General features: G+C 39.5%; 1 protein-coding gene across 10 annotated transcripts in view; it reads right to left on the reverse strand.

Annotated features, from left to right (window-relative positions):
• Positions 1-27,613, reverse strand: part of LOC126926018 (neurexin-1) — a 659,019-nt gene that overhangs the window by 353,821 nt on the left and 277,585 nt on the right. For 6 of the 10 annotated variants that reach the window (XM_050742092.1, XM_050742091.1, XM_050742090.1 and 3 more), the window contains 2 exons: positions 11,205-11,348; positions 5,099-5,131 (listed from right to left, as the gene is read on the reverse strand). In XM_050742092.1, the coding sequence (XP_050598049.1) occupies positions 5,099-5,131; positions 11,205-11,348 (177 nt within the window). The remainder of the gene's footprint in view (positions 1-5,098; positions 5,132-11,204; positions 11,349-27,613) is intronic. The other 4 variants (XM_050742097.1, XM_050742094.1, XM_050742099.1 and 1 more) reach the window with 1 other exon arrangement.

A 27,613-nucleotide genomic window follows, 5' to 3' on the forward strand; every position in this document is an offset into this window, starting at 1 on the left:
AATGCTGTTTCATTATTATCGCTGAGCAGATTTGTAACCGTGAAATGCACCAGTTTTATCAATTCGTTGCAGCCTTCTATTTCACATTGGTTTACTCCGTTCTCGTAACGATATCATTTTTCAGGCAATTTGTATTTGATTTTTCATTAGATCGTTTCGTTTTCTCGTTCCGGGAAAAAATATTCTCGTATATTTAAATAATCCTTGCGGTTGAAATAGTTTGATCGCGACGATGGTGTGTTTCTTTTTTATTTTTCTTTTCGTTGAACCAACGGTATACATTTTATTGCTATAGTATTTAGTTATCGGATAGTCTGCTGAAGGATACTTATGGAAAAACATTTTCAGAAGCAGGAATTCTAATTTGAATAAAATGAAAGTAAATAAGAAAATAATTCTATTGAAATGTCAATCGATCAAATACAGTTGCTACGTAACGACTACGTTGAAAAGTAAACGCTAATCATGCACACGCATACTATATTTTAGCAGAAATTGAGACATTATCAAACGCAGAAAGTTTCAAACCCATTAAATACGAATGAGTTACGTAACTAAATAGACTTTTAGAATTAGAAAATAGACTCGATGTCGCCTTTGGCAATTACATTTTTGTCAATTGAATTGTACGTTATACGTTTTTGAACTGAGTTGTACGAAATTTCAGTTTAGAAATATCTTTGTTCGATAAACATGTTGGCGTAAAATTCTAGTCGAAAGAATTGGCATTTGCCAGAGGCGAATCGCATTAAGGGGAGGCTAAGGTTAATTCGTACAAAAATAAGGCATGTTTTTGTGAATTATTTGTGACGATACAGTTAAGATCTCTTTGTTAAAACCAATAGTATATTAAAGTATGACATTCGAAGAATATTGTATAAAATTTTCACGGAGAAATATTAAGAAATACAGCAATGACAGCAATTATTCGGACGTGCCTCGGAAAAAAGGTAGAATTCGTATAATCTTCCATATTCTAAATATCATAATAAATATCTTACTTCGCGCGTATTTGATATCAGGTCGTCCGGAAAGTTTCTTTCGTTTTAGAAGGAAACAATGCACGCGCAATATTTTCCATTTTGTATTATTTTATCCACTTTGTTCTATCAAAATAAAGATCACAACATGTCATAAAACAGATTAGGTTTCATATTTGCATAAAGATTCATCGTTGTAAAAGACACTTTTCGGACAATTTAATATTTGAATTTTCCACAAATGGAATAAACACCTGTGCTATCTCTTTATAATTTTTACCTGTCCAAGTGACACGAAAGATATTTTTTAAGATATAGCCGTTTCATACAATGCAGACTGTTGCAATATGCTGCATTAGAACGTATCTATCGTTAAATCAGAATTATTGTCGAAAACAGTAACGCGCAATGTCCAATTTGGAAAACGAATTCTTCAATAATTCGATTGTAAGATATATCGATATAATAATATCGCGACTAAATCAATATTCGTCACACGCCGCTACGTATTTATTCGAACAATTAATATTCGTTATTTGCGTCAGAGAATGGCAGGGCGCGTAGATATCAGCGCAATAATTAAAGTACAAACACGTTATTCCACCTACTAAACATTTATCAAACTAAATTAGATATTTCCGTAGGAAAATCAGCTGAGTATTTTTAATGGAAAATAGTCGCAACATTGTCATACTAATTGTATAGCGCGGTAATAAAGTGTCGTATCGTTATTTATTCATTTATTTGCATATCTAATTTATTCATTTTGATTTACGAATTCTCGTGTACAAACAAGTATAGGCAAATGGGAGAATATTTTGAGTGAATGTTAATTAGCGAAACATTGATGGCCCTACGCTACAATACGTAGAATAATTGAAAAGCTCGGAAACGACGATTAAATGGAAACGCAGGCCGAGTGCAGTAAAACAGATTTGTGTCGTAATAATTTAGAATAATATTTTCATTCTATTCTAATCGTTTCTACGTTAATTAATTTAATTTCAAGCAACGAAGGCTTATGAATGTAAACTAACAGCGGCTGGAAACATTCACGTGGTCTTTGACACCTGTCAGAAATTCGAATTACGATATTTTCACGTAAATTTCCCATTTCCTTCAGTCGATTTGTCTGTTTATTGCTTGGTCATCACGTCGTCTTACAGAGGAAAGAAAAAGAATCATCTGTTACGGTTTATGACACGTATCGTTGGAGTGCCATTTTTACCAAACGTAGCGCGGCCATTTCTGAAAGTCCCTTGCCACCGAGGTATTTGCATTTAAACCGTGACCGCACGCTAATTATTCCGGAGTTAAGGCGTGTAAAAAATGCAGGCTGCACCGTAGACTTAATTGCAGCCGGCCATTTGCATACGCCTAACTGCATCACGCGTGCATCGTCGTCTCTAGCTGTGCCAAGGTAAAACAAGCCTTTCGTTCGCGATCCAGAGGAGCCAAGATGCTCGGCAACGAGCGAGATAACGAGCTACCCTGATGCCTCGCAGCAATTTCGAAACTGGGAAGCGTCGAAGCTGAGAAACGATAGCTGCGATTATATCGCGTTGGCAACCAAGTGATTGCGGATTTTGTCATAAAATGGCAAAATCCAAAAATGTTGGAAAATTAAACAACTCGAAGCAAACAATTGTGAATAAGCCATAAAGGTACAAAAATGTCCATCAAGGTTTAAAACGATCAACGACAAAAATAAAATAAAATTGTGCAATACATTGGGTTGTCAACCAAGTGATTGCAGATTTTGCCATTACCATTTTATGGCATTTGCTTGGTAATTGTTTGCTTCGAGTTGTTTAATTTTGGAAAATCCTGTTTCTAACCCAATATATTTATAATTTTATTCAATTTTTGTCGTTGAACGTTTTAAACCTTGATGGACATTTTTGTACCTTTATGGGTTATTCACAATTGTTTGCTTCGAGTTGTTTAATTTTGGAAAATTCTGTTTCTAACCCAATATATTTATAATTTTATTCAATTTTTGTCGTTGAACGTTTTAAACCTTGATGGACATTTTTGTACCTTTATGGCTTATTCACAATTGTTTGCTTCGAGTTGTTTAATTTTCCAACATTTTTGGATTGGCAACTGAGTGACTACGGATTTTCTCATAAGATGGTAATGGCAAAATCCGCAATCACTTACTTGCCAACGTTTCTTTGCTTCTCTTACGCGTCTATATTTCTCTGATACATTCCTTAGTATTTTTATTTATTATTTACATTTTTGCTTATATCTAACTTGTTGCCAACACGATAGTACGCGCGTTTACGAAAAGTTTACCGCGAGCTGATAATATCGAGATGAACCAGTTAGCTACGCAGCTATCCAAAACTTGAATAAATATGAAAAAATGAAAAATAATGAATTACCATTTACCATAGAAACTGGAAATTTCAGTAAAAAGTAATATGAATGAAATTTACTATTATGTTTGCTTTGCATTCCCCTAAACTTGTTATGTATTTTACTTAAAAAAAAAAAAAAAAAAAAAAAAGACAACAATATACACAAAATAGAAACTCGCGTACAGTTCGTTCGTATTACGTTAGCCCAGCGTTTGCGCTATTATACTTTCGCAAACAATTTTTTAATCGCAAATTTCCGGGATAATACACGAGCGAGGTAAGATAAGAGATATTCTACGCATTTCGTCGGTTTGTTATATTTTATTACACTTCGAAATTCCACGAGGTTTGCCTCGTTCTCTCGCATAAATCCGTTGTCGTGCAATCGAGTTTCCCCGTGTAGACGTAACTCTGTGTAGTGTGCACATTCTGCGAAATACTTTGTTCGGGGTAATGGAGTTGTATATAGTTGCAAAAAGATGATATCGCTGTAAAGTTGGACATGCAATTGAACGCCGTAGCTTAGTATAATAACGTAGTTTGATTCTAAATTAGAAGACCAGATAAATCTGCTACAATGGACGCAACAATTAGGGATTGTATGATATATATATACGCACACGTTAATTGCCGATAGCTTCTGATATTTTGCAATAGCATTGTTATACATTTCGGATACTCTGAAGCGTTTGAAAGCCAAATAAGCGTACGATGCTTTATAATTTGAGCAAAAATCTGTGTCAGATTATCTTCTATTCGCGTAAATCGATCAACTCGAGCAAACAGAATTGGACATTGGGCGTTAACTTTCGCCAATCGTACGACTTTTTATTTTTCTTTCTTTTCTTGCAAATATCAAATAATTTGTCTGTCCCCGTGTTATCTATGGAAATAATAAATTGAATTATCGTAGCTGATGGAACTGACGATTAAAGATAAACAGTCGATGGAGTTGCAAATGTTGGCAAATGAAATAAATATGAAATAAAAGGAAAGATATACTGTAGGAAATAAACAAAGGGAAATGGGAATTCCATTTAATTTTACTTGCGAAAACCATCCTTCATGCGTTTATTCTTCGCAACTCTCCTTTAATACAATTAGTTCTTCGTGGAACTTCATATCGAAGTCCAAAGTGGTTGAAACTTTTAACTTGATTATTTGTTCCTTTCGTGTATATTACATCCAAGCGCTACGAACTTAGTATTGTGCATAAAATTTGCCTACCAATGGCGTAAACTTTATTACAGTAAGTTGCACGAGTTGTTAAAAATCTTTGAATTGAAATTATATATTTCAGAGAATAATTGAGATAAGAGAATTTTATATTTGGAATTTTCAAGCTTCTCCAACTACTAGAAATATTCATAAATACGTCTGTAACGTGATATAAATATTTAGAAATATGTATTTAAAATAGCATAAATGTTTATACTGTAACTATCGAGTTGGCAACTAAGTGACTGCGGATTTTACCATAACATGGTAATGACAAAAGCCGCAATCACTTAGTTGCCACCTATAATAGAAATAGAAAGCGTTGAAATGCGAAACAATGTGAACAAACGTGTTGCCGCTGCATTGTAAAGACACAGAGAACGAGACTGAAATGGCAGAAGTGTAGAGCATAGTAAATTCACTGGCGAATGCTTATCGGCGGAAATTCGAAAATAAGATGAGACAACGGAAGAGGAATCATCGATGTCGGTATGAAACATTAACAGCTAATAAAAATAGAAATTTGTTAATTACCGGCTGGGCAGGAAGCGCGATTGCGTCCATTGGCTGTTTGAACAAAAAAGCTTTTATAAATATAAATTTAAGAAACACCTTGTGTTTTATGAGACATGAATGAAGATGGAGCTAAACATGGAAAACTGCATCCCGAACGGCGTATGAAAATGAAAAAGAATCGCCTTACAATAGCACGATATTTCTTTCGCATAAACCAAATCGGCCGTTGAATGTTTTTCCACTCTGTGTCTTGCCATTTTGCTTTATCTCGTTGCACAACGTAACGCTGCCATGTTCTTAGGACAAAATGTTTATACAGCGGGTGGAAATTAAATTGTATACTACGTAGCTATGTTTGCCACTCGCGGAATTGGAAATTATCGTCGGTGAGAAAGTCGTACCGCACGTGCATTCGCTGTGCAATGCTCGTATGTGTAGCATTCGCGTCACTACGCCAGCTATGAAAAACGATATCTGAAAGAAGATTTCGCGAGAAACATAGTTTCGTAATGCGTACGAATTTTATAAATTTGATATTATAATCTTAATTTTCTCTACGCCCTTTAATTTTATCATACGGACTCTCAGACTTTGATAAATTTGCATAATTTTGCCAGCTTTTGCAAACCTGAGGTACGTTGGCCTATGTGAGAAACCTCGACGTATAAAGCCCCACACAAACATCTTAACACCCACAAGCTCCGCCTCGTTGCACATCGTTGTGCAAAGCAAGCCCATTTTGCCGCATCTCAAAAATAAATCAACCCTTCCATCAGCCTGGCCTTTAAGCCCGAAAAACACACTCCCCGGCCGTAGGAAGTAAGAGCGATAAAAGTGGCGCTTTAAAACCTTCCTGCACTCTCGTTATGATAATCGTGGCGCGCGCTAAATTAGTCACCCGTTTCACGGGATAACGCGCACGATATCCCTGGCGAGGGCAGATTAACGCGCTAGATATTCAGCAGAAGTAGAATTGGCCGATAAGTATCGCGACCAGCGGAACGTAGTATCTGGTGCAGCTGCATCGTAGGTGAAATCAGGGCGAAAGAGAGAAGGAGGAGGCTGCGGCATCGTGAACTCGAAATCTATACGCTAGCGTTCGCGCGAGTACGTTCCGCAATGCTGTAACACGCGCGTCTACAGGTCGTTGGGCGTAACGCGGTCAGCCGGGTACGTGGTGCTCGGCTGCACGCGCCAAAATAAGTAGAAAATGGTAAATAACATTTTATTGTCCGGGAACCTGGTTTTCCAGAGAATCGAGTTTCCACGTTCTTGTCAAGTACACTCGAACCTGCTTGATTTCGCATAGCGAGAGTCAGTTGCGAGCATACGCGCCTCAAAGCCATGGAATTTATTCAAAAACTCTTACACCCCTGCTTGTGTAAATTGAAAAGTGAACAAGCATAAAGTGCGTATGCCAGGTGTACCGTATTGCACGTGTAGGAAGTATGCAGATGTACGATGGAAATTAAAACACGCGTATAAATAGGCTTGTTATGTACAGGGTGTTTGGCTACAGGTGTCAGAAAATTTAAGGGTTGATTCTTAGAGCCAAAATAAAACGAAAATCAAGAATACAAAAATCGCGTTTTCGGCTTTCTTCTTTGGTTATCGGCGATTAAAGAGCGACCAAAATACGCCTGCACGCGGGCAGCCCTCCTTACACGAGTGAAAGGAGGTCGGCCTAAGCAGCGGGGCGCACAGTGATTCTCAAACCGAACACACGGGCGCCAGGCTACCTCGTGCGAGTTATAGGGGAGAAGACCATGAAATTTAGAGACGCAAACGACCGCGTGCCACGCATTGCAAAAGAAATGGTAGATTGAACATTAAAGCTGCTTGCTCGTGGAAATGCGCAAGAAAATCGACCGTACACGCGTGTAAGGCATTGTTAGGCGAACTTGATTTTTCTAAAGGGTATACTCACTTTTGACTCTCGCTGTACGTAACGCTGTACGCGTGTAGGTGTACACACATGTACGCAAGTATATGCAGATGTATTCATTGCACACACGGCGCGTGTTCTACTTTGCTACGTCGCATCTCTGTCGTCCCTCTCCGCAGTACTGGCCCCAGGTCGCTTATTTGTTCCCCAGATAAGCTGTACCGGTGGTCAGCCGCTTAAATTATGCACTTTTTTGCCGGTGCACACCGGCGAGACGAGTTTTCCGTTACCGATCTTTATGACTGAAGATCGCGCTACGAGCGAGATCTACGTCCTCCCGTTTCTGGCTGTTACGTCATTGAATTACGATCATTAAACCGCGGCTTTTCATGTATTTGTACAGAAAATGAGAAAGCAGAACGCAAGAAGGTTGTGGCAGGTAAAATAGCCGAAGTAACTTGATCTGTTTCGGTTCGATTTCATTGATCGTGTTCGATCGGCAGGCAAGAGAACGATCGTTTGAAAATGCAACTTGCTGGTTCCATTATTTTAATTATTGCATTGCACGATATTATATGTCGATGTACACCGTTGCAAACGTTAGAAGCAAAATCTTCTGATCGGCGAAAGTTCGACGTATCAATCAAACGTACGAGAAAATAATAGGAAGCGAATGAAAAACGAACGCGGACCAAGTACAGCCGTCGCTCTCGCGTTTGCCTCTTCTATCTTAAAAACCTCGGTCCGCTAACACGATATATTTCTGTAATTGCAGCCATCCATCACACAGCGACCGCAAAAATACCAATCTCGTCCTTCGAGCAACGAGAGAGAAAAAAAAAAGAAGAAAATGGAAAAAAAAGGAGATCCCGCTCGTAATACCACACAATGTATCGTTGAATCCTCGAAAGCAGCTACTCCAAAGCTCGATAATCGAGGGCTGTATCGACGCAGCAAACCGCCGTGAAAGTGGCAGCGCACCGGCTCCACCCTAATTGCAATTATCGTCATCTCTGTTTCTTCCAATTCTCCGATGCTCACGGGATTGTGATTATCCGCTTCTATTTACAGTGTGCACACCGAGTAACGAGGAACGGAAGATCACGTGTGAGATATTACATTCGCCATACTCGGATCCAGCCTTCTGCAACGAAATCCGAGCGGTGCAGAGGCCGATACGTTATCAGAAAGGAGGATTCCCCTGGGACCGACGTCAATAAGAAAGCCGCCAACTACGCTTCTCTAATTATCGGCAGCGGGATATTAGCTGCAGCATCTACGTGACACTGGCTCTGCGTCTGACTGCAGCGAATCCTGTGTTTCGCGAGGGCGAGACAAAGAGAACAGCTAATCGGGTTCCACCAGGTCCCTAGAAATGTCGCTGACTATAGCTGACCGTGGTATTTGCAGGGCAGAAGAATAGAGAAATAGCTGAATATTTCGTAATTGGTCACTTGCACGTGAATCCTTGTTTTTCACGTGACGCAGATATCGACGAAGACGCACTTTCTCACGTGGACTGTGATCTTTGTACAATTTAAGATTCTTTGTATTTGGTATTTTTAATATTCTATTGCTCGTGGCGACTGTAGATCGTAATTTTGGATAATTTTATTAATTAGCGACGTGGCTGATTAATAAACGATCTTCCAACTCTCGGGCAAACATAGACAAAATTTTATTGGGAAGATTCCATGCGAATATATTGGCTTGGTAACTAAGTGGTTGCGGATTTTGTCATTAGGTGGTAATGACACATAAGAGTAGTATTAATTACATAAAACTAATATTAGTGCAATTTTACAAAGCACAATTCACGTAGTATTGGAATCAGTATGCTCGTAATAAAACAGATTTTACTTTGATCTCAAAATTATACCACACCTACTGTTTGTCTATATTATTAATCAATAAATTATTGTACAAATGCCAAGTTAGTTTTCAATAATGGTCGTTAGGGTGTAGGAACAGTGCATTGAGTTGGCAACTAAGTGATTGCGGGTTTTGTCATAAGGTGGTAATGACAAAACCAGCAATCACTAAGTTGCCAAGCCAATAGTTCCAAAGACTGTTTGGTCCCATTAAAATAAAGTCCTATGGTTCTGTGGTGAAACAAACCGGGTTCCTAATTTTCAGAATCGTTGGCAAAATTTGGATTACGATAAAAATACTCAAAATTAATACTAAAAACAATATTAAAAATTAATAATAAAAATCTGAAAATTGTACGAGTTGAAATTTATTATAATATACCACCTACTGTCTGTCGATATTATTAATCAATAAATTATTGTACAAATGCCAAGTTAGTTTTCAATAATGGTCGTTAGGTTGCAGTAGCATAAGGTGGTAATGACAAAATCCGCAAAATCACTTAGTTGCCAACCCAATAGATTTAACGAGTCGTTTAGAAAAATATTGTTAATTACATGCAGTGGGAGAATTCTGTTATGGAAAATTCGGGAAAGTAAATTATTTTTCCTGCTGGATGTTACATAATCAATATTACTCCCATGTTAACGCGAATATTTATCTTATATAATTAATTTCCATAGTATTCCGGAGTTTGTAATGGAAATAATTGTTTTAAAGTAGCGTCATAAAGTAGAAGATAACAATTAACATAAGCTGGAATATTTTGTTCAACAACAGTGTGCGATATTATAATTACAAATACGGTTACATACTCAGTTTCTACAATTTCCTTCGCATGAATAAATACGTATAATACGATCACACAAAAACTAAATTCAACTGTACGAGTTGCATCGGGTTTGTCAAGAGGAAATTATGTGTCTATTATGATAAATAATATATTAATTATTTATATTCGTTTGTGTAACATAATAAAACTAAATAAAAATTATCTTATACGTACGTACGAGAATTGACAGTATAGCAGTAAAAATTTTCTTTAGAAAATATCAGCATTTTTCAGACGATTATTAAAATACTCAAAAATTAGAACTTTTCTGCCTCTTAATTTTATATAATACGATTTAACAATCAGTGACAGCAATTTAAATTCTGTAGATTTGAGTATTGAAAATTTTACCAAAAACTACATTTCAAATTTCGAGCAACTTCACTGATTCATCTAATTGTAAGTGAACTTGTAGACAAACGCTTGATCAATTGAAACAATTAAAAATAAATTGCGTAATAATTCAATGGACGATTCAAAAATCAGTGACAGCAATTAAAATTCTATAGATTTTAATATTGAAAATTCTACGAAAAACTACATTTCAAATTTCGAGCAGCTTCACTGATTCATCTAATTGTAAGTGAACTTGTAGACAAACGCTTAATCAATTGAAACAATTAAAAATAAATTGCGTAATAATACAATAGACGATTAACATAATGAAATAGAAAATACTAAAATACCACTCGTCTATATTTTATTCCTTTGAAGCGTATACTTCGATATAATATTCTGTTTTGAAAGATCTTCGCTACCTTGCGCTTTAAAATTTCCCTTCCGTGTTGCTGCTCATATCGTTAGCCCATTGACCCCTGGTGGCAATTTCAAATTCTACCAACACTGTTTTAAAGGCATTTTTCTAACCACGCAGCTGCCTTTCGTCAGAACAAGATTCCAGTTGTAGTTGGAAACTTGAACCTCCTCCTCGAGACATAATTTCACGGGGGCGGAGCATCCGCAATTTTGAAGCAATTTACGAAGCACGCCAGGGACATTTACTTTTTAGCTCGAGTGGCTTCAGTCGCATGGCTACCCGAGAGCTTGTAAGAAGCAGTGCCTGCATTGCGACCGATGCGAATATTTCGTTGGTTTCATGTATATTTAATCCATAGGAAAGCCGCAGGAGAGGTTTCGCTGCGCAACCAACGAAATTCATAGGATGCTTTACACGAATTTTATAAAATGACTTTTGCTTTGCTCGCGGCAACTTTCTATCGAAGTACGTACTTTGAATATTTCGCCAGTACCATGGATAAATGGAGAAACGAGGGCGCCGCTACGTTTTACGAGCAATACGTTGCATTAAATAAGCTACGATCGAATGATTCCAATGAATTTTCGATTAAGACTCGCCTGAACGACAAATTCTGATAGTCTCGATCAGGACTATGACACGAGTTTCGAACTAACCATGGGAAATGGTATGGTTCGCTGCGTATGAAGATGTTTTCCTCTTTTCATTTGATGAGCTTGATGTTCGAAGAGAGGTAAATAGAAAATATTATGGAAAGAAATTTGTTCGCTGAACTTACCGGAATAAAACAGTAGTCCATTCGGTTGCCTGGTTTTAAATTGCAAGCTGATTGATTCCAGCGTGCTGAGGATCGGATCTCCTTTGCTCAGATTTATCGTGAGATACTCGGTTCCTCTGAAAGAGGCTTCTGATGGCGCTTTATCTGCAACAGAACAGCATAAAGAATTTATAATTAATCGATAGATAAATAGCAGGTTGAAAATATAAAAAGCAGAGAGCAAACGTAACGTGACCTAATATGTACGAAGAGTTATTGAACCTAAGAACATTGTCGTTAACATCTAGAGTGTCTAATCACTACGGTTATTTGTCAAACTCTGTAAAAAACCATATTTATACCAGTAAATATAATCTGTATCGTAGAACAACGATGGCTAGTCCGGATGAAGATTCGTTACACGCCCCTAAACCTAATGCTAACCCGACAAATATACAGGGTGGTTGGTAACTGGTGGTACAAGCGGGAAGGGGGTGATTCTACGCGAAAAAAGAAGTCGAAAATGTAGAATAAAAATTTTTCGTTCGAGGCTTTGTTTTCGAGAAAATCGACTTTGAATTTTGGCTCGGTACGCATGCACTTTATCACGTCTCGTTATAACGGATCTCGCTGTAGATCGTTGTCTCGATGGATATTATCGCAGTTTAAGTTTGTTTTTGCTATAACGGAAAATTAGGAATACATAATGAAGTAATATGAAGTAATCATAAAGTTTATTATTACAAAAATTGCTGAAAATGTTGCCCATTTTGCCCAACACATACTTCTGCTCTTCTAATTAAATTTCTATGAACACTTTCTAAGGTATTCGATTGTTTTAAAGTATGAAAGGCTACAATAATCTTTTCTTTCAATTGCTCGCAACTTTCTTATTTTCTTCGGAATAGACAATTGATTTAATATGGCACCATAAATAAAATTCAAAGTCGATTTTCTCGAAAACAAAGCCCCAAACGAAAAATTTTTATAGTACCACGAATAGTAAGATAAATTAATATCCAAGTTCGTTATGCAACTGTTATCAACGTGTATTTTTATTATCAATTTATTAGGCGAGAGCAAGGCAAGACTGCTCTATTTAACGTGGGATTGACAAATTTGTAAAAGCGAAAGGAGGCGGTACGTTGAATTTCTGAACGCATGAAACACCCATTAGGCAAGTAATCCACTTTCGTGGATTATAGTTGTACGTACAATTTCCACTTGCTTGGATTATGCTTGTTCCCGCAATTTCCAGCTTAGTAAATTTAATTAAAAAATAACAAATTAATTCCCAACGGTTAACTCCGATAAATAGCTACGTTGGATACTTCAAATTTAATTCACTTCAACAAATAGGTACGTCAGACGCTTCAGGCTTCGTTTCCAAATTAATTCCATTGTGCAGCGCTTCAACTTACGTTTCTTACACTTTCCTATTAATTGCGTGTAGATGAGGTTTATTAGACCGAGATTAACAGTCATGAGGCTGACATTAGGATGTGAATTTCTGATTGATTTCAGCATTACGTGAACTATGGTGGCTTTCCACGCTCGCCACCGCAGTTTGCATACCAAACGCAATTCTCGAAAGTCCTCGCCTAACTATCCTTTTCATACAAATGCGCATAATCCTCTGGCCTGACCTCCGCTATCACCGTGTCTACAGCTCAAGTCTGCCTAGAAGCTTCACTGATGAGTCCACCAGCAGCTGCCGGATGGAACCTACTTCCCTTTCCTTGTCCTCCTCTCTCTTTCCTATCATTACATCGCCATACAGCTTTACTATTAGTGGACACGGGTGTATTCAGCTGGAGATTAAAGTAGTCTTGATATTTTGGAAGATGATTTATGGCCTTGCTTATCCTTGCAAGCGAGCAAGTTGGAATACCAGTGTTATGCAACTCGCAGCTACGTTCAAGCTGCTTCTCTGCAACTTGTTGTTGCAGATTCTTCCTTTGCTCGCGGATCAACTCGTTGCGAGATGACAGCAAGAGCAAGCTGAACCATCATACGTGTCATAATTCTTCTAATTTCCAAGCGAATCTCAAGCGTTGAGAAATTTCACGTGCAACGGTTACTTTCAATCTGGCCATTGTGACGTCAATCCACACATCAGAGACCAGACGTGTGCAGGTCCTCACCGCGTAACCTCAAGGACCTACCATAAACTTCAACTTTTAGTTTATTAACTCTGCAAGTGTTATTGGTTTATGGATGGTCCTTGGAACAGCCCTTAGGTTTATTATGCGTTCGTACAAATCACGGGGGAAAAGCGGCTATTTACCTAATGGGAAAGCTGGCGTTTCCCATGAACAATGTCATCTATGAGCCACGTTCGTAGGAAGCTTGCTCCTCCTATCTTCGTTTATCAACTTGGTATGTAACCAATTGGCATCGCGGATCGTTACCCTCACCTTTCCTAACGAAAATGAACAACGAATCCGCGTTGTTAGTTCAAAGGGTACACCCACACCGAACTTTCTCTCGTAATAATACGAGAACACCTCGGCACTGAAGCTACAAACTCTTATCAGTCAACATCCCTCAGATCAGTCGCGTAAACCGTGCTTACTAAGTTGTGTTACGGCTCGACCTTCTTGTCTTTAAAACCTAAGGCTTAATTTCACGCGACACCATGTTCGTCGCCGACAGTTTGGTAAATTTGGTTTCTCTGCGAAACGCAGGCATCCTACAATCGCCGACAGATCTTTAAACGGCGTGAGGACATCGCCTCGTCGAGATGAACAAAGGCCGAGGCCTTTTGTCCAGGCGCATCCGCTTCAGGTCCGACTTAATTAAATGCAACGAGCGTGGCATAAGGATTTCGCGCTTCGTCTCTTGTCCCTTTATTTTTCCTTCGTTCAATATACTCGAGCTTTTGAATTCGGTATGCAGACGTCTGATCTCGTCGGCGAATACGCGTCGCGGCTACCGGCCAGACGTTTCTCATTATTTTCCATCTTCCTATTGTCGTCAGCCGACCAAACAAAAGTGCAGCCGACGCAAGGCCAGGCAAAAAAGCCATAAGACGCGCTTTAATGGCTCTGGAGTGGCGCGAAATCGCGTCGCTTCGGTGCATCGACTCGTCGATTGAAATGTTCATTAGCAGCGCAAATCGAGCGACGACGCGCATCCGCAAAACCGTGACTTATCAAGATCGACCATTTATTTTTAACGCGTTGATACGATTAAAAAGTTTAGCAAATGGACGAAGGGTACAGCGAAGATTGAAGCACCTTTTCGCCCATTTTCCAACTGAATTTCCTGCCAAATAATAGTTCACGACGAGACGTGGAATGTAGTAAATTTTCAAGTTTAATTACAGCAGACCAGAGCCAGCAATTACGTTAGAGATTCCCTTATTCGAACACCCATTAGCCTAATATCCGAACGTTGTATTATTCGAACGCTCTATTATCCGGACGTAATATTTCGTCCAGTAAAGGATGCGCTTTTCCGCTTGGAACGCGTACGTGTTTCATTAGTGTTCACGCGCCATGTATTATTCTACGTAATTAGTGCAATTTCTTGTCTTATTCGAATTTTCACTATGAGAATTTAGTACGAAACTAACGTTAATTAAAAAATGGGGAAAGTGGCGTAGGCGCGTAATTAGGAGAAATGCAGGTTGGAAGAGCCGCGAACTCGGGCATAGGAAAACAAAAACACTATAGTGAAAATTATGTAAAGCACGTGGATATCTCGGATGCCGGAAACAGTGGAAAAATCTGAAATATTTCGATGTAACGAAATGGCCTCGTTGCGATAAAGACGATGACACAGGATCGGTGTGTGCGTGTGTCAGACGCTTCGACTTCGCTTCACGATGTAATTTCAAGCAGTCTGAGACTTTCCTTCAAGAAATACGGTGTTTCTTGCGTCGTTGTTGACTCGTCACGCTTTTTACAAGAAGAAATAAAGCGCTGGGTGAAGACGAGCCAGCGTCCGAGAGTCGAACAAAAAGCATAAATGCTTTTTCTAAATAACAATTCTTCATACGGTGTAGAAAAAGGATGTGCAGCGTTGAGAGGGACATTTCGTGTTCCATTTTGTATTTTCTTACGTTGTATCAGTATGGAAGGGCAATGGTGTAATTCATATTGCTGCGTTGGCAATTTTACAGATGCATAACTTTTGTAACCTGAGTAACTTTTCTAACTTAAAACCGCGCTTTTTCTTTTATTTTTTTCGAAGCAAGAAACGTCTCTATCTACGACAGAAATTACCTTATTTCGTGTTACGTAGAGTGAAGCTAATCGCTCGTTCTTCGTTGGCTCGCAGCTCTCGAGAAGACGATAAAAGCAGAAGAAAAGTAAATTGCATCGGATCGTCGTAACGTAACCTCGTCGAGATATCCGATAGCATTTCTTTCAACTTTTTATTTTATCGTTGTACGTAACGTAATTAAAGGACAATATCGATCGCATGGAATAAGCGAAGGTTGTTTACGCGTTGCATCGTGTAATTAACTGTTAATTTGTACAATTCGTTTGACGCGACGTGAAACTTCCATGATATCTTGTAATTGAGTAGCTAATTATCGCGATATCATTGGCAAACGTATTTTCCTTTTATTTTTCGAAAGTCGTCTCGTTTAATCCGCCACTTTTCTTCCCTTACGTTCTTCCCTGCTAAACGAAATCTGTTTTTATTACTTTAAACAACTTACGTCTCTCGTTAAATCAACTTCTCTATCATAACACTGGACTTCTTGTTTGAAACATGTTATCCAGCACTTTTCCAGATACGTTGAGATATTTCAAGTTGCCAGTGTTTTCTGCGTTTAATTAAAGTTATATCGTGTGGGCTATTATGTAAAGTAATGAGGAAACATTTTTAATGGAATGAGGGAAAAGATGGAGGAAAGAAACCGGTAGAACTTCAGCTTTGAAACGGTAGATGGGACATTTTAATTAAACAGGGCAAGACGTTTAAAATTTCACCGCTTTTCCAAATGCATCTTAATATAGTACGTGCATCTGCATTTGAAGACTGCCTCGGCTAATACGTAACACGAAATATTGGCTATACATGTCAGATGAAATGAAGGAAAATAAGGGAATGAAAGAAGAAAAGCTACTAGAACTTCAGTTTTGAAACGACGGATGGGACATTTTAATTAAACGGGGCAAGACGTTTTCAAATTTCTCCTTTTTCTAAATGCATCTTCGTTTTAAATTTGACTCAGCTCTCACAAAATATTGGCTACGTATATTAAATTGAAAAAAGAGAAACAAAGATGGGCAAAGATCGTACTAAAACTTCAGTTTCGAAACGACGCGTGGGACATTTTAATTAAACAGGACAAGGCGCTTAAAAATGTCTCGCTTTTCTAAATGCATCGTGGCATATTACGTGTGTTTGAATTTTAAAATTTCGCCAGTTATCAGGAAATATTGGCCGCGTGTGTTAAATCGAACGAAGAAAAGCGACGATGGACAAAGACACTGGTAGAACTTCAGCTTTGACACGATGAATGGGACATTTTAATTAAACAGGAGAAAACGCTCTCAAATTTCTTCTTTTTCTAAATGCATCTTCATTTTAAAATTCAGTCAGCTCTCACAAAATATTGGCTACGTATATTAAATTGAAAAAAAAGAAACAAAAATGGACAAAGATCGTAATAAAATTTCAGCCTTGGAATGGTAGGTGGGACATTATAATTAAACAGAAGAAAACGCTCTCAAATTCCTCCTTTTTCTAAATGCATTTTCATTTTAAATTTGACTCGGCTCTCACAAAATATTGGCTGCGTATATTAAATTGAAAAAAGAAACAAAAATGGACAAAGATCGTAGTAAAATTTCAGCCTCGAAATGGTAGGTGGGACATTTTAATTAAATAGGACAAGAAACATTCAAATTCCTCCTCTTTCTAAATGCATCTTCATTTTAAAGTTGACTCAGCTCTCACAAAATATTGGCTACGTATATTAAATTGAAAAAAGAAAGAAAGATGGACAAAGATCCTACTGGAACTTCAGTTTTGAAACGACGGATGGGACATTTTAATTCAACAGGACAAGACACTTTCAAATTCCTCCTCTTTCTAAATGCATCTTCATTTTAAAGTTGACACAGCTCTCACAAAATATTGGCTACGTATATTAAATCGAACGAGGAAAAGCAAAGATGGACAAAGAAGCTTTGAAAATGAAGAAGAGACGTTTCAACTAAATTCAACACCTACACGTCACAAAAGTCTCCAGCGAACACTGTACTCGTCACGACAATGTTCACTTGCGCGTTCCTTGAACCTGGTCGCTTCAATCTCCATGACAGACAAACCTGCACAAGTATCAAGAAGATCATCGAGCTATTTGCGACTGTAGCTCGCGAAGGAAGTCATTTTCGCGGATGGGAAGCCTTGGCCATCCGGCGGAAGATCATCTTCGCGGCTTTCCGTTCTCCGTTTGAGTGCAACATGGACAGCTTCTTCTTCTTCTTCTTCCTCTTCCTCTTTCTTTGCCTCGTCTCGTGTCAGGAAGCGGAGACACGCGTGGAAGTGTCATTAGCCACGTCGAAGGGAATATTCTCGGCAATCCTCTTTTCATCATATTGTTCACGGTGTGCTCGGCTGCTTCGAAAGAAAACGACGCCGAGCGTCTAATCCTGTTAGGCGAAAGCGGTTTGCATCGTCTTCGTTCAACGGCGAAAAGAGTTAGCGAGGAAAAAGGAAGCCACTTCGACGTGGTCCCGGTGCGACCCAGCTTCTCACCATTTGTTTGGATCTTTCACCGAGAGAACGCTGAATCAGTTTCAGGCTGACTTCGCGGTTTATCTCGGCTGAGGCTTGTTCAGTCGAAGCAACTGACGAGAAAATTGTACTTTCAGTTTAGTTTAGAAGATGCTACGAATTGGCTGTATTCGCGAGAGCATTGTTTAAGGATTTAGCGAAGCAACGTGTCTTGTATTTGTTGTTACGACACGACATAACGTTTAGTATCAATTTCTGATACAGTAGAGTGTAGGATCTTTACCACAATTAGTTTAATTACAACAAATAGATTAAACAGACGTTGGTTAAACAGGAAACGATGGTTGTTTAACGTGAACTAATCACAATAACGTGTTGTAATTAAGACAACTAGATAGTCAATTTGCAACAGTCGTCGCCACTGATCCAACGCTCTCTCTCACGTGGACCACACTTTCTCCGCAACGCCAGCAACGCTATCTTCCTGACTTCTCGACTCACATTCTCTGGCTTCTCAACTCACACTGACTGTTAATTCGTTTTTGTCCCTTAGCAACCCCTTGTCTTTTGTCTTAGCCTCGTGTCTTTTGTCTTAGCCCCACCACGCACATGTTCCGCTTGTTTATAATTCGCCTGACACCCCCAGGCTCCTCGTCCACGACACTACAAGAGTCTCGTCCGAGCTAACAGGCAGACAAGATTATTTGGATAACAAAATTCTCGCATAACGGAACAATTGTTTTTCCGTATGAAATTTAGTTTATTCAAGCATTGTCAATGATCATCTCGTGTCATTTTCGATTCTGAGCCACATCATCTTTTCCACGTAAGAAACCGCACAGAGTTACATTCTTCTTCAGGAGAAAGTGCCATTTCATTATCACTTTCGTTTGCTGTTTCTATTTGTATGAAATTCACTACATCAGTATATTTGATTTGATATATTTTTGCTGATGTTCCCAGCATCCGAGGGATCTACGTGCTTCAGGCAGTTTCCAACATCGCGTTTCTGGTTTTTAATTTCTGTGATCGTGGCTGCTCCAACGTCGTGTATTTCGTTGATTCTGTTACGCTGTTTCGAGTTTCTTGATCATGTGATATTCTGTTTCCACAGATGGAACGCTATTAGTCTCATGCTAAATTCTCCTAATGAAAATTCACTCTGTCGAATATGGCAGGAACACGTCATTTTATACGAACGCTGATAAAATATGTACATATTTGAGACTGATAACAGAGCGTTCGGATATTAAAGTTCTCGTATAACAAGCGGTCGGATAACAGCAGCTCTTCTTCTTCGATCAACATTTTTCACGCAGACCTACTCGTCGCGCACAGTTTATTAAATTCAGCATTTCGTATTTCCCCACAATTTCGTTTCCATGGTTCCATTGTCCACCGACAAAATGCTACGTAGACCTAACGACCCATTAAGAGGGCAGACTTATCGAGATCAGATCTTGCAGTAAATAAAGTACCATGAAGCGGTAAAATATCAGGACAGCTGACGTCACAGATACATCAAGCTAAGTAATCCATTCTTCCATCCTCCTTAAAACTGGTGGAGAAAAATGAAAGTAAATTCGGAGCGGAATACCGGCAATTTAGCACGGGCCAGAGCCCTTTAAATACGGTTCACGCTAACAGAGCTTACGGCGGCACGCTTCTTCATTCATTGGACAGCGGGTTCAGGGCGCGGGAGTGGCCGAGGTAGAAGTTTTCAGCACGCGATAGCTTGGACTCGGAAGAGGAGAGTCGAGGAACGGAAAACTGGTGTCTGAAAGCAGGTTGCCAGAGGGTTGAATCTCGCCAGCATCGACTAATTGTGAAACACGCCCACACGGCGACTCGTTGAATTATGAAGAAACTTGGACGCTCGTTGCGCGTTCCCGAGCGAATTTCTTTCGCCACGCGATTTATGGGATATCGGTTGAGCCGGGTTCCGCGGCAAACCAGCCCGCTCGATCATCCAGGGGTTAATTTGTTCGTCGTAATTGCGCTCGAGATAAATGCAATGCCCGGTCTCATCTGGCGTTCCAAGGCAACCTATGATTTATGCATAATTGTATTTTCTATATTTTTCTCCCAACCTGATTTATAATATCACGTTCCGGCTTCTTTGGATTTTTAATCAAGCGAATGCTGCTTCTTCCGCTGATGATAATTAATTTAATAGAAATTAATAGTTGTTGGGTATCGTTAAACTTGTCTACCTTTTGTGTTCTCTTGCCTGAGCGTCTCAGGGCTGCAGTCAGAGGTCTAGTCGCGTTCTTTCGCATTTGTATCAGGTTGTTGCAGTCTAAGCGTAGCGCAAATGTAACATCGATTAGGTGTTTCGTCTAAATCTGCGAGGTTAAATAAGTTTATTAACCAAAGCGAATGAGCGGTGGTTCTCGAGATGGAATTTCACGCCAATGAGCGTATCTATCGTACGTCTCTTCATCGTAGAAATGAGAAAGTCGGAAGGTGCGATTAAACGTTTTATTGTTGAATATCAAAGTGTTCCAACTGACGTTTCAATGGCCATATTTAATAGTTCAATGAATCTACAAACCAGGCAAATGAACAGTGGTTCTCAAACAGGCTTAACTTCTACTATACATCATCAAGTTCAAAGAACATCGCCATGGTAGACAAAACTTCATTGTGAATTTTATATTTTGACTTCAGAAATCGACATGTTTGAACGGTGAAAATCAGGCAAATGAACAGTGGTTCTCAAACAGGCTTAACTTCTGTGACACATCATCAACGATGGAAGAACATCGTCATGGTAGACAAAATTTCATTGTGAATTCTATATTTTGACTTTAGAAATCAACAAGTGAGAACGATAAAAACCAGGCAAATGAACAGTGGTTCTCAAATAGGTTTAATTTTTATGGTACATCACCAAGTTCAAAGAACATCGCCATGGTAGACAAAACTTCATTGTGAATTTTATATTTTGACTTCAGAAATCGACATGTTTGAACGGTGAAAATCAGGCAAATGAACAGTGGTTCTCAAATAGGTTTAACTTTTATGGTACATCACCAAGTTCAAAGAACATCGCCATGGTAGACAAAACTTCATTGTGAATTTTATATTTTGACTTTAGAAGTCGACAAATGAGAACGATGAAAACCAGGCAAATGAACAGTGGTTCTCAAATAGGCTTAACTTCTACGATACATCATCAAGATCAAAGAACAACGCCATGGTAGACAAAATTTCATTGTAAATTTTATATTTTGACTTTAGAAATCGACATGTTTGAACGATGAAAACCAGACAAATGAACAGTGGTTCTCAAACAGGCTTAATTTCTGTGACACATTATCAAGTTCAAAGAACATCGCCATGGTAGACAAAACTTCATTGCGAATTTTATATTTTGACTTTAGAAGTCGACAAATGAGAACGATGAAAACCAGGCAAATGAACAGTGGTTCTCAAATAGGCTTAACTTTTACGATACATCATCAAGATCAAAGAACATTGCCATGGTAGACAAAATTTCATTCTAAATTTTATATTTTGACTTTAGAAATCGACAAATGAGAACGATGAAAACCAGGCAAATGGACAGTGGTTCTCAAACAGGCTTAACCTCTGCGGTACATCACCAAGTTCAAAGAACATCGTCATGGTAGACGAAATTTCATTATGATTTTTATATTTTCACTTTGGAAATCGACAAGTTAGAACGATGAAACGTTTATTGTTCGTAGTGATGCCAACTAACATCTCGACGGTTACTAGTCGCGTGTATTGCACACTGTGTATTTCATCTCGTACTTTCCATTTTCTTTTCTCGACTAGAGCCAGTATTTGTCGTTTTACCTTAAATTTTACCGTGAAATTCGCGAAAGCTAAAAAATTGTGGCTTCGAGGCGGTGATAAGAGAGTCTCGTCGAACGTCTGCCAAGTGGAAAGTAACACGTGCACCAGTTACTGTAACGTAATTAGTATAAAAGGGCGGATGTTCCGGGCTGGTGTATCCGCGAGTCGCGATAATTACGTGATATCCGGCAGATTGGTGTGTCGCTTAGCACGGTTTTGCTCCATTGGGGCTCATTTGCTGCGCCATCTCGCGCTTCCCTAAATTCACCGTTCGATTTCATCGTAATTTCCAGCGGCGAACGTAAGTATCGCGTAATTAACATGGCCTGCTTTGCTACTAATTAAGCCGCTTCTCCGGGTATTGAATAATTTCCACGCGTACCATCACTCGTCTCGTCGCCTTTAATTAATGCAACTCTTCGACAAAATCTTGTACTCCCGTCCGGCCCGAATAATTGCCCGATAATCGGATCAACGTTTGATCACTGTCGAGAGATAGAAGCCAACGTCTTATGGGATTTCGTGGCACGCCAACTGATATTAGGTTGTCCGAAAAGTTTCTTTCGTTTTATACAGAAATAACAGACGCGCACTGCTTTTTGTTTTATATTGGTTTATTGAATTATACGCGAACGTAATGATAGAAATAATAATATAAAATAATATAAAATAATATAAAATAGAAATTACTGTTTATCTATTATCACCTCACGAAACGAAAGAAACTTTCCGGACAACCTACTATATCGATGTGAAAAGAAAGCAGAGATTTTCTAAGACCTACGACCTGACTATAATTTAGCGTAACCAGTTCCAGACTCGTATTCAGTGCAATTACCGCAACTGATAAACCTGTCTAAATGTATCAGCAATATAGCAGATGCTTCTCAATCCCATGAGTTTGCATCGTTCTCGTTGCTGCTTGGATTCGAAAATGACGGAATATAATTGAAGACGGATTAACGCTGAACCACACGGATCGGTAGCCTATGAGAGAAATGTCAATTTTGATTTCCTTACGGTAACAATATAGTGAGAATTTTGGTATCCGAGTGAATTTAATGGAGCGAAAGATATTCACAAAGAAATAGTGAAATAGCTGTAGTGAATTAATTTTTATAACACGACACGAATAAACATTTCGCTAATATTATTACAAATTTTTCATTAGAAATTCTACTGCATTTACTGTGCTCGAGGAAACATTACATTTTCTGTGCCACGTGTAGACATTAAGAGATGTCTTTAACACGTTGACTGGCACGCGTGTTTTCAAAGAGGTATCCGTGAGGCCACGCGTACAGCAGTACCAAGCGTTCTCTGCTAGGTGCTCCCATCGAAATTTTAGTAATGCGAGTCGCTCATGCGGTGGTCTCAAGAATGATCTCTCGTTTCGTTCGTTCGCAACATTAAAACCACCGGCTGTTGTTGAATATAACGAAGGAAAGTGCGGTATAGATTATTCCGACCAAATGGTTTCTTATGCCACCACAATTAGAAAAGCAATCAAATGGTACAGAAAACTTGGCATTCAACTCCTTCTGGGAATTTCTGTTGTAAACGCTTCGACGGTTTACAAAATCGCAACAGGGAAGAATATAAATATTAGAATATTTAGACAATTATTAGTCGCAAAATTATTAGGCTTGTCTGAAAGTACAAAAAATCCTCGTCTTCGACGGAGTCAGCATAATATCGCCGTTCGGAAAAATGATTCCGGAAGAAGCATTAGACGCGCGTGCAGACTATGTTATGCAAATGAAAGACGTCGAATGGAGCGAACAAAGGCACAAAAGAATTTGAAGAAAACAACAACTCATTGTCCAAATTGTCCCGACCAACCTCAGCTATGTATAGAATGCTTTAAAGTTTTACATTCTAAATAATTTTTTAATAAACTATTTTCCTATTACTTTTATAACAATTCAACAGTTTTGTTATTATGGAATATCTTTTCAAATAACTACGACGATCCTTCGCAAGTAGTCAAATAAGCGACACCCGAATATGGGTTACGTGGCCCGACCAGAAACCTTGCTGACACCCGAATACGGGTATCGTGGCAGTCAACGTGTTAAATGTAACAAAGATAAAACCACTTTGCAAAATACTAATTTTTCAACGGCAATTAATTTGGCAATAGCAGCCGGCTGTGACATTAGTTGAAATTAAATAACCTGTTAACCGCATCGTCTGCGTCATCGACGTTGCACAAGCGCAGCTACGTACTGCATTCTAAAGCTTTATTAATTACATCGTATTCACCGGGAAAGCTGGCTAACGCGTTTTTCCACGCGCAGGATAATCGCCGATATAATCAACTCCGCTGAATTTAATATTAATTACTTGAAATTGCTCTCGCCACGTGTTTAACGTGCTATTTATTTTAATATACATTTTCACCGTTAACGAGTACACTTTTCTCGCTGACCTAATTGCTACGCGCGATCTGAAAAATTATCATCGGATTAAGATCAAGCAGCAGCTACGTTTAACACGATGAGACATTTCGTAAAATGATTCTCTTGTTATTCGTGCAGAAATCTCATGATATTGTGATCGTGAGCGATCTTCAAGTTGTATTCGCATTCACCTTATCGTTACTAGCCTGTTACGTTGTCAGCTTGGCGAGCTCTTGGTCCTGTTGCAAGATTATCCGCCAGCTTTAGGGATCTGACGACCCTCAAAATTCTTTACAACGCTTTGGTTGCGCCTGGAACGCTGATCTCTCATCTGCAGTCCCTTCCAGGTGACGCACGTTGTCCCCATTGAGAGGATTTAGTCTTCTACGTCCCTTTTCTGTAAAATTGCAAATCCCATCCCTCGCCACGTAGTTACGATTCTCGGATTATTCACCTTGGGACAACGTAGATTCGTAGCTGGTGGCATATTCGCGTACAAAATTGTAAAACAGTACATGGAACGTGCAGAGGTTGTTCAGTCTGTTAAGCTTCCTGGTCCAGCCAGGTGTTTTTGTCCATTTTCCACACGATTTTCCTTACGCGAGGAGGCAATTACGCTTGCAGCGGTTCGACAAACCGATTTGCAAACAATTGCCAACTCTCTGACCCATCGATTGCTTCTTGGTCGCTTGTTGTGTTTAAGAAAAGTGTTAGAAACTTGCTTTGTCACTTGCTATCGCAACCAAACGCGGTTATTCACACGTTACGTTTATACAACAAGTTCAACACAGTGCTGGATTACTCTAACACTCGATATATTAAGCCTCCTCCACCTTGAGCGTTGATTCATTCGAGGTACGACTGACCGGTTTGACCTGATCAGTCTGAATCCTCCAAACTGAGCACTTGGGACCATTCTGTTGCAACACTTTGAACCGTCAGTCTGTTGGATTTGCATAATAAATTCTTTTGCCATAAACAAAGTTCAATTACCTCAGCTTATTTGCGGAACGTTCGAACTGCGACGCGAGGAGATCATCAGCGATCTATCATTTTCCTGATTTCTTGTGTCTTTACGTGACATTAGCGTTGGCTTCTCCCGTGCTTCCACCTAACTCATGCACTTTCAACGGTTATCAGTGTGCTGATCCTGACACGAGCATCGATGGTTCAAGTTTGCAAACTTCCCTCAGCCGCATAATTCCCTCAAATAAAACACGCAACGTCTCCCTGCTCCTGTTCTGCTCGCGCGTTCATCCATCCGTCCGATGTTTACCGTCTTGAAGGTGTCGTGAGCTGGAACACGCGTCGCGTCTCAAAGTGCAGGCCCATAACGAACGGTCTGAAGACGCTTTATGCGCGGCAACGAACGATACACACGCAGTGACTAATCCGTATTAATCGCCGACCATTCATTAGGAAGTCAGCGATGGGTGGTGGTTGCCCGGAGGGGATGCTCGTGCTATGTAGTTTCGCACCTGGCGCACTCTCACGATCAATCGTCCCACCCCCGCGGCCCTTTTACCGTAAATCTGCCGGCTAAACTCCGTCGATGCAGCCGTGCAAGACAATGACCAAGTGAGCTGCAACTCTAACGAAACGCCACGTATACGTTGGAGAAAGCAGTTGACAAAATATTAGGTCGTCCGGAAAGTTTCTTTCGTTTTGTAAGGAAATAATAAACGCACAATGTCTTTTGTTTTATATTAGTTAATTGAATTATGCAGGGACGTAATAATAGAAATAGAACGACATGGATCATACTTAATTCAATAAAATAATATAACACAGAAGTTGTTCACAATTGTACATAGCTCTGACGTCTTCAAGTGGGTTGCTTCGATCGCGTAGGACGTTGAGTGACAGTCGGAATCCTTGAAAGCAGGATGACCTGGTTTTTTCGCGGAAATACACACGTCGCGTGTAGCGGTGTCATAAAGACGTGGCCAGAACGTTCATCGTCGATCACAGCACAAGCGTCAGATATGGCGATGGATGAATGGGCGTGCAAATGAGAGGTGCGCCAATGACAAGGAGATGGCTAAACTACTGGAAATTGACGTTTTCATTTGAACGCTGGTATCCTGAGAATCGAACTCGCTACGCGACCAGATTTTAGCAGGCGATTCGCCTGTAGCGGTATGTGCGTCTTAGGACGTTTCGATACGAGGATGCCTCACATAGTTGTTTTGCCACAGAGGATTAACACTGCACGACGCACATAATGAAATAAGCAAACTCTGGACAAAGCAATTTCGCTGCTGCGTGGAACTTACAACCGAAGACAAGTTCAAAAATTTGGCTACCTTCCCTTGACCAGTATAAATAGACGACCATGTTCTCCAGAGTTCAGTGGCGCGAATGAACATCAGTATCGAGTCATCGAGATCATCAGTGGAGCGAATAAGTATAATAAACTAGTCTAGCAAATCACCATAACAAATAGTATCGGTACCACAGTATCGTGCAATCTTATAACAAATATCATCGAGCGAGCAACGTTTGCGTTTAACATTTTAAAATATCTGTAAATATAGTTAACGAAATTAACTCGACTCGTTATTAATTTTATTGAGGTTATTAGATGTATGAACAGAGGATAAATTGTAAAGTAGAAAATATATTTGAATACAGAAGTGTAAGTACAAGTAGGAACATTATTTGAGCTGGTCCAGATCCTGACGCTGGCAGTGTTACCCTATAACCCAAAACTTCGAAGCCATTGTAACATCAATCCACATCAGAGACCAGGCCACACACCGAGGGCAAGATGGCATCCAGATATCTGCACATCCTTGGTGCGTATCCTCAATAGTCTTAAGGACCCACCATGGGTCTTGGCATTTTCATAGTTAAGGTCCTTCAGACTGAACAACTGTCTTTTGTTTCAGGTTTCCTTTACATTTATTGTTTGCCACGGGTTGACACGGGAAAGTTGGTTTTCCTCACGTTTGGTATCTTCCGTTGGCAACTTTCTCTCGAGGGCAGCTAAAACCCTTCCTGGTCCAGCAACCTTCTTATTATCCAATCGGAAGCGGAGTCTACTGCCCTCACTTTCCTAACCAAAATTGTCATCAACGAATCCGATGGTCCCGTGTCCTTAGACACACCCAGTCCTAGCTTTCCTCAGACACAGTATCGTCAGTGAAGCTTCACTTATTCTGTATCCTTAGAATAGTCAACATATCTTTACTGGTTTCTACCCTTAGACCAGTCGCGTACTTAACGTATCAGTGTAACTGGGTTTTACACAAAGTTGTTGCAGTGAATTGTGATTTATGTGTGTTAATTCGGTGTGCATTCCATTGTGATTGCTGAATTCATAATAAAGTTTAATAAAAGCAAAATTGATAGCTGTGTCACGACTCAGCTATTTTATTTTATCATCCAACCCTCAAATTTACGTGACACCATCGTCGCCTGTCTACTGTCCATGGTCTGCCTTCGTCCCAGTCTATTGTCTATACGCTGTCGATGGCTTCAACGCTTGAGAAAACTAAA

This window comes from Bombus affinis, chromosome 17 (assembly GCF_024516045.1).
Source record: "Bombus affinis isolate iyBomAffi1 chromosome 17, iyBomAffi1.2, whole genome shotgun sequence".
NCBI lineage: Eukaryota > Metazoa > Arthropoda > Insecta > Hymenoptera > Apidae > Bombus > Bombus affinis.